Below are 7956 nucleotides of genomic sequence, written 5' to 3' on the forward strand. Positions count from 1 at the left end.
GACCAAGCCCAGCGATGTCCATAACATTGTATCCCTAACATACATAAGGTACATACAATATGACTCCCATTTTCCGTGACTCCTGTCCGCTAGAAACAAATACCCGAAACATTGCCTGATGATCATATAAGAAACTCCAGCTCTACAGAGCCTTAATGCTCTGAAACACTTTGTTCGCTTGCAGCTTGGGATCGCTCTTCACCAGGTCGCGCATGATTTGCCGCTTCTCCTCCACCGTAAGGGTCTGCCCGGGTGACTCGACGGCCGCCTTCCATTTGAGCAGCATCTCCTTCAGGAGAGCGCTGCCCTCTTCGACTTCCTCCTGGGAATACTTGTCGATGGAGGCCGGGGCCGACTCCTCGCTGCTGCCGTTGCCGCCGCTGCCTTGAGCCCCAGCAGAGGTGAAGTCCTCCAGCTCGTCCGCCTTCTGCCGCGCCATGTTGACCACCTTCTCGGGGAAGCGCACCAGTTCGGCCACGTGGATACCGAAGGACTGGTCGCAGATGCCGGGCTCCACCCGGTATAGCAGGGTGACCTGGTTGCGCTTAGCGTCTTTCGCGTCGTCGCCTTGGAGGTGCTCGTCGGTCCCGTCGCCGATGAAGGCCACGACGTGCAGGTTCTTCGCGGACTTGGGGTACCGGTCGGCCAGGGCTGTCAGCTCGTGGAAGTGGGTGGCGAAAAGCCCGAAGCAACGGATCTCGGTGACAATGTGCTCGGAAATCGCCCACGCGAGACCGAACCCGTCGTAAGTGCTCGTTCCACGGCCGAGCTCGTCGATGATGATCAGGGACTCCGAGGTCGCGGACTTGAGGATGTTGGAGGTTTCCAGCATCTCGGCCATGAACGTCGAGACGCCCTTCAGTTGCGAGTCGCTGGCACCGACACGAGCAAGGATGCAGTCGAAGATGGTCAGCTCGGCCTCGCTGCACGGCACGAAGCATCCCGTCTGGGCCATCAGCGCGATGACACCGATCTGCCGGATGTAGGTCGATTTACCGCCCATGTTGGGACCGGTGATGATGAGGAAGGACGACTCGTCCCGGATCAGGGAGACATCGTTGGTGATGAACGAGATGTCATCCTGCATCTCCATGCAAGGATGGCGGGCCTCCTTCAGGATGGTGTTTCCCGTGCCGCGCGGGTGCATCTTGGGCCGAACATATGGGGTCGGAGCATGGACGGCGGCATGCGCAAAGCTCACCACAACATCCAGGTGGGCGAGCACGCCGGCAAGCTGCTCCAGCACAGGGCAGTAAGAAGCAGCGACGTTGACCACCTCACTGACCAGTCCAGTCTGGGTGCGGTTGTAGTTGGACGAAAGCTGGTCATGCTCGCGGCGCAGCGCCTGCATCGTCGACGTGGTGAAGTACACGCCGTTCTTCTGCGTCGAGCACTCCTGGTACTCTCTCTTGTTCCGGATGCAACCAGCCTCGTTACGGGTGAGTCGGAAGCACCAGCCATGCACACGGTGGTTCTCCATAAACAGCTTCTTCTCCACCTCCTGGTCCAGATCCCGTCCGACACGACGGTGCTCTACGTTCATATCATGTCGCAGCTTATCCAGCTTCTTGCGGATGATGCGCAGGCTCTCATCGAACTCTGGCTTGATGATGAACTCGTGATTCTCCAGCGCGTCCAAGTCCACGGTGGTCTCGACCATCTCCTCCAGCTTGGCCAGACTATCCGAGAAACCGCGCAGCTTGAGGGTGTATTCTTTCTCGAGTGGGGTCTGGTACTGCTCATCCATCACGTTCTCCAACGAAGCAACAATCCCCGGCAGACGAATCGCAACCTGGTACACGCGGACCACATCCTCCAAGGTCGCCTGCTTGCGCTGAAATCGCTTCGCGAGCCGATACAAGTCCGGGATCGACCGCAAGTGCTCCTCCTGCATCGTCTGGCGGAGCTCCGTATCCACCACGAAGGCCTCCACCAGCTGCTGCCGCTTCTCGATCTCCGCGCGATCCATGAGCGGCTGCTTCAGCCACTGCGCCAGCAGCCGGCTGCCGACGGGGGTCTTGCAGTGATTCAAGAGGCCGAACAAACTCATGGACTTCGATCCGTCCCGCGGACCGGGCATGAGATTCAACGCGCGCAAGGCCGACGCATCGAGCTTCATGAACTGCGACAGATCATGCTGATACAGCTGATACTGCCCGAAATTCGAGGCATCCGTCATCACGCCGAGGTACTTAATCAACGCGGCGGCGGCGCCCATCGCCAGTTTCAACTCCGTCTGCGGCAGCGTCCCCGCGGACCGCTCATCCCGCAACAACCTCGTCAAATCCTGATCAATATCCTTGACCCCAAAATCCCCGGCGGGGCGCTCCGACACCGCGATGCCACAGCTGTCCGCGATCGCACGGATCTTGGCCAGCTCGACATCCTTACGCCCGGCGTCCATCTGCACCAGACACTCCTTGACACCCAGCTGGATCACCAACGACTCAAAGTTCGAGTAGACGTCGTTGTCCAAGAACTCGCTGACGCCCAGCTCGCGCACGCTGGCGTCCGCGAAACACACGCCGACGTGGCGCGCCTCGCCGGCCTTGGCCGAGATCTTGACGGCCAGGATGATAGGCGCGGCCGCGTCCAGGCTCAACGCGCCGACGCTGCCCAGCTCCTCCTCCACGTCCTGCAGGTTGCCGGGGCTGGCCTGCTTGGCGAGCTTCCACGAGCCCGGGCCGCGGCCCGTCGCGGCCCAGATCTCCACCCGCTTGTTCAGCCGGAAGAGCGCCTCGCGCAGGAAGTTGCGGAACACCGTCACGCTCATCGTCACCGAGGGGAGGCCACCCGTCTCGCTGCGGCCCAGGTTGCGGAGCACCGAGGTCGTCTTGTAGACCGTCCGCGCGATGAACTCGGCTTCCGTCCCGTGCGCCGAGTACCAGTCGCCGCGGTCGAAGATGCGGATGGTGTCATTGTTGTTGTTGCTGTCGTTGGTGTTGGTATTGTCTGAGATGGAGCGGTAGAAGCGGATGAAGCCGACTTCGTCGTCTACCTGTTTCAATAAGAAGTGATTTAGCACTTGAAGCGTAGTGTTTCGCCGTGTAAGATAGTGTTCAAGGGTGGGATGAGAAGAGAAAATGGATCAATTGGCGAAAGAGCACTTACTCTGAGATCCGGCCGTGCAGACATATTGCCAGGAAGCTCAACGAGGACAAAAAGGACTTCAGTTCTGGGCCAACTTGCCTGTTGTTGTTGGCGAAGGTCTGGTCAATTGCGGATGAGGGAGCAATCGGTCAATTCAATGATACATCAACGCTGAGACGCGGTCTGTGGCAGCGCGATCACGTGCATACGCGTTGCGGCGCGGAGGCCGGAAGTGGTTTTCATCCAATCAGAGAGCTCCGCTGCATAGCTGTCAGTTACCAATCTATGAATTATTGTGTCTACAGACATACGTCAAAATTGGTTTCGATGAGTAGTATTGCCTAGGTTTTGAAGCAGATGGTGTGGAGGAAGGAATCAAGTATTGGTAGATCTATTAGTCGATAGAATGAGGCTATGCTAGTGGTGCAGTACATAACAAATGCCGCTTAATATACAGGACATAACACATGCGGTGCTCAAACAATGCAATCACAACGCCGGAACTGCATACCAGGCATTCCGGATGAGGTATCACGACATCCAAAACGAGTGAGGGGTAATTCAACAACAACTATTTCACTTCCGGGGAGCCTCGCCAGCCTGCTCCCACCCGATCTTCAGCGGTGCAACTCTGGCCGCAATCTCCTTGGGCTGCACATCCGCACAGGATTTCAGCACCACTGATTTGAGCTGATTCACCATCACGATGTTGACCCATTGTCCCGCAACATCCTCCCGAGCGAGAATCTCGAGACAGATCTCGACCTCTCGGTCCGCCACCGGGTTGCGCAAGGAATCCTTGACGTTCTGGACAATCGTCTCCATTCGAAACGGCGTTCGCTGCGCCGTCATCACCGCCTTAGCACCATTGCCCGTATACCCCTTGGGTCTCAGCAGAGCCAAGACCCCAGCAACCTCCTCGACCCGCTCCGCCGCAGCGCGCTGGAGGAGCATATCCTTTGTGGGCGGGGGCGGCAACTTCGCCTGTCGCAGCTGCTTGTCCTTGATCCGTTCCAGCAGGCCCTTCTTGCGCGTACTTGCCGCATCCAGCGACTTGGCTGGCACAAAATCCTCCTGCCCATCCGCCCGCAGCTTCTCAGTCTTCACCTTGATCACCCCGCCCTTCAAATCCTGCAATCGCTGCTGACCTTTCCGGAATGTCGTGAAGGGGACCAACGACTCATGAATGGCCGATACGCCCAGCGTACCCACAAAGTCCACCTTCTCCGCATCCCCGTCCGCTGCATCCAGCGCCTTTTCCCAGAGCAGATCGACCGTCTGCTCGAACCGTTCCTGCAATTCACCGCTATCATCACTCCGCACCGGTGCTGCAGAGAGTGGTGCGTTCGTGCCATCAGCGGCAGCCAGTTTTTCCAAGCACACCCGGCCCAACCCATAATTCGCGATCCTGAACGAGAACGACGACAACGACCACGATGATGTCGACTGATCATCCTGCTCCATCACCCAGAGCAACCGCTGCAGGTCCTTGACCACCACCTTCCGCTTCTTCCAGATCCGCTGAATACTGGGCAGCAGTTCCCGCAAGTCCGCCGGGCGATTGACGCCGTTGTGCATCATGTGGATGGAGACCGCCTTCTGGAAGGCCGAGTACAGGGCCACCAGATCATCAACGCAGGCGGGACGCTCTACGACCCGCGTGTCTACAGTGACGACACTCGCCTTCCGCGGCAACAATACCGAGGTCGTTCTGTTGTGCGTGGCGGCCCGCTTGGATGGCGAGGTCGGAATGTCGTCTCCGTCTTCTTCGCGGGCAGCGGGACGCGCGTAGTGGCCGCTTCGAGGGGTGTTTAGGGCAAGCTCGCCGAGTCGGAGGGTCCGGGAGGGGGTAGCTGCCTCTGGGACGTCTTTGGCATCAGCAGGAAGACCGGGCTTGCCTGCCTCTTGTGTCGTCGGTTGTCCGCCGCCGCAGGTGACGTTGTGTAATTCGTGCAGTTTCCGCTTCTTGGACGGTGAGATTGAAAGGTGGGCGGTGGTGGTGGGAGAGATCGTGCTTTTCGTCGTGGACGGCAGGGGCTGCTGCTGCTGCTGCTGCTGCTGCTGAAGTTGCTTCTTGGTGTCCACGAGCGATTGAGGGGTGGTGGCGCCAGGCTTGGTCGCTCTTGCAAAGGTCTGAATGCCGACCTGACCCCGGGGGAGGGCGGCCAGCCTTGCGGAGGTGCGAGGCATCGCGATTTCCTTTGCAGAGTGGGAGGGGAGGAGGGTAAGAGATAAGGAAGATAGGAAGGTGTTATTGTGCAAACATGGAAATATTAGACAGGTAGGAATGCACAACAGTAATATGCTAAAGGGTAGTTGGTAGAAAGTGGGTTTATGGAGGGGAATATCGGATATCTGGGGAAGTTGGTTTGACGGGCGAAGGAAAATTGCCGGCGTATATTTTAGTCCCTTTTGTGAGGGCGCTTGGATGCTTTTTCCCGGGTGGAGCGCGTCGACGCGGGTCGCGTGTTTCTCGAGGCGTCGCGGCCGAATGCGGTAATATTAGGATCCCGCCGCCGCCATGATCAGCAGGGGTAAATGAAATGAAAGCTCAATTATATCGGCAACACAAGTCGTTTTGCCGAGTAAAGAAAGGCGCTCTGGACGTTATATATTAATCCGCTTCAATTCCAATATAGATTTCCCACTCCACCATTCACAATGCACGGCAACCCGTCACTACAGTAATCGTGCATTGGGAATGTAGCATACCACGGGCAGAGTGGCCCTCATCTACTTAGTATACTCCACATTGAAGCCCTTTCTTTTTGACTGATCCACTCAAGAATGCGATTTACCCTGATGCAGTCTAGGCCTTTCCCTGATAACTTAAGTGATAGTATCCCGTCGCAGGACCAGTCAGTGCTCTCAGTGCTCTTTTGCGGCGCTGGCTCCAGTTGCGGCCCCAAGCGAATACTACACAAGACCCTGTCGAGCTTTTCAAGCATGCAATCCGACACAACAATGGAGGACGAATAATTGAAAAATTGATATTATTGGACCGACTCGAGTATAGTATCATTCATAAACCGACTCGAACCCATCATCACGGTAATAACATCATCCATCGTCGTCGTAGTCGTTGCCCTCGTCGTCGTCGACAAAGAAAACAACAGTAACAAAAAAAAGAAGAAACACACGCAAGGCCCAGCCATACATATGCAATCCACTCACTTTTCTTCCTTCAGAGCAAAAAAAGAAGAAGTAAGGTTTTGTCAAAAACAAAAATTCAAACGCAACTCCCGCCGTGAATGAGGAAGAAAAAGAGACAGAGAATAAACCCCAGCAAGCAGCAGACACCAATACTCAACTCACGCATGCGATGATGTGCTCAAAGCGTGTCTGTCTGTCTGCTAGTAGTGGGCAATTGAGAAAAAAAAAAGCAGTCTATTTCTTGCCGAACCATCCCGACAAGGCACCCTTGGCCTCGGAGGCCTTCTCCTCGACCTTGTGCTCGATCTTCTCGGCGCCCGACTTCAGCTCGGCGGTGGTATCCTGGCGGATCTGGTCCAGGCGGCTAGCCTGGTTCTTGGCCTCGGCGCGGGCGGAGTCAACCTGTTCCGAAAAGAAAAATGTCAGCGCGAGTGTTGCAGGTTTTCTCATGGGCGCATGTGAGGAGGTTGACGGGAAAAAGGGAAAGGGGGGAAGGTAAGAAAAGTGTAGACAAACGTACCGCCTGGTCAACGTTCAAACGAGCCTCATACGCGGCCTTCTCTCCGGCCTTCTCGGCCTGGTTACCCGTGGGGGCGTTCAAGCGGGCAAGGTGGGCGTCGTCTGTAAACATTGATGTTAAGATCCGTGACCGTGTATCACCGAGACAGCGCAGACAGGGCAAACAACTTACGTTTAACCTCCTGCGTGGCACCCTTGGGGTCTCCACCGGCGCGGTAGAGGTAGTAACCACCCAGGCCGAGGGCGGCAACAGCGGCGTAAACTCCAGTGCGACTCTGAGCCATTGTGATAGATTGGTGTAGGTGGTAGGTGGTAGGGAAGCGGGGTGGTTCAGAAAGTTGGTTGGTTGGTTTGGTTGGTGTGTTCCTGGATGACGAAGTTTGTGAGTGAAGAAAATGTGAGCTATTCAGGTTCCCAGTGCGATGAGAAGTAGTATTATATAGTCGTCGTGTGCTACGTGGAATCTTGGCTGTTTGTTCCCTTCAAGTCCGTGGTTGCTGGCGCAAGCGGGTTGGGGATCACAGGGTATGACGTCGTCGTCGTCGTCGTCGTCGTGGGCTGGGCTGGGCTCGGGGACTAAAATTGCTTAGTCGCTTTTTCTCTCTTTAACGCAGCCTGGAGGGACTGTAAGTTATACTCTTCCTGTGCGGGGAAGCCTCGGGTTGTTTGCTACCTGCTTTGTTTGTACTGTGCAGTAGCTGAATTTGAAGGAATTGCATCTCTGCACTCTTTTCCTACTACAGAACCAGAGTGAATAAATTCACTGCAAACCCTCTTTCATTTCACAAGCTTCAGCACACATACTCAACGACCGTGGAGGAAGACGCCGAGTCGGGTGCGGCAGCCATCGGCCGATACTACGTCACCTGAGAGTCATCATTATCCACTGGGGCTTGTTCCATGGTGATCTGGCTGACAAGGTCTGTCACCAGGAAAAGGTACCTTAACCCGTGGGTTTGACGTTACTGAGATCGTGGAGACTCGACTCGACAACGTCATGATGGGTCCGGCCTCCTAATTTAGCCAGCTCCAAGCTGCAGGGGAAATTATCATATTCTGTGGCTGATTATCCCCTCCTCCTCCTCCTCCTCCTCCTCCTCCAGGTCCAGGTCCAGGTCTTGGCATCATTGCATCTAAATTGGTTTCGTTCTGGTATTGGCTCAATTACTGTAACCCGCAACTAATTGCTGAACC

At 56.1% G+C, this 7956-nt stretch overlaps 3 protein-coding genes across 3 annotated transcripts; all 3 read right to left on the reverse strand.

Annotated features, from left to right (window-relative positions):
• Positions 1-7: 7 nt before the first annotated feature.
• Positions 8-3223, reverse strand: BO86DRAFT_369139 (mismatch repair ATPase MSH2). Its single transcript, XM_025670228.1, has 2 exons — positions 3112-3223; positions 8-2998 (listed from the first exon to the last, which is right to left on the reverse strand). Exons 1-2 carry the CDS (start codon positions 3133-3135, stop codon positions 143-145), a joined length of 2880 nt encoding a protein of 959 aa, XP_025524053.1. The 5' UTR covers positions 3136-3223; the 3' UTR covers positions 8-142.
• A 259-nt stretch (positions 3224-3482) lies between these two features.
• On the reverse strand, positions 3483-5448 carry BO86DRAFT_391979 (DNA replication factor Cdt1 C-terminal domain-containing protein). Its single transcript, XM_025672714.1, has one exon. It carries the CDS (start codon positions 5278-5280, stop codon positions 3667-3669), a length of 1614 nt encoding a protein of 537 aa, XP_025524054.1. The 5' UTR covers positions 5281-5448; the 3' UTR covers positions 3483-3666.
• A 1029-nt stretch (positions 5449-6477) lies between these two features.
• Positions 6478-7380, reverse strand: BO86DRAFT_450479 (uncharacterized protein; the record flags this gene model as incomplete). The annotated part of the gene is made up of 3 exons (XM_025676799.1): positions 6935-7380; positions 6764-6864; positions 6478-6645 (listed from the first exon to the last, which is right to left on the reverse strand). The coding sequence occupies exons 1-3, from the start codon at positions 7044-7046 to the stop codon at positions 6478-6480; spliced, it is 381 nt and encodes a 126-aa protein (XP_025524055.1). The 5' UTR covers positions 7047-7380.
• Positions 7381-7956: the final 576 nt, after the last annotated feature.

The sequence above is a fragment of the Aspergillus japonicus genome (assembly GCF_003184785.1).
Source record: "Aspergillus japonicus CBS 114.51 unplaced genomic scaffold BO86scaffold_61, whole genome shotgun sequence".
NCBI classification, from domain to species: Eukaryota; Fungi; Ascomycota; class Eurotiomycetes; order Eurotiales; family Aspergillaceae; genus Aspergillus; species Aspergillus japonicus.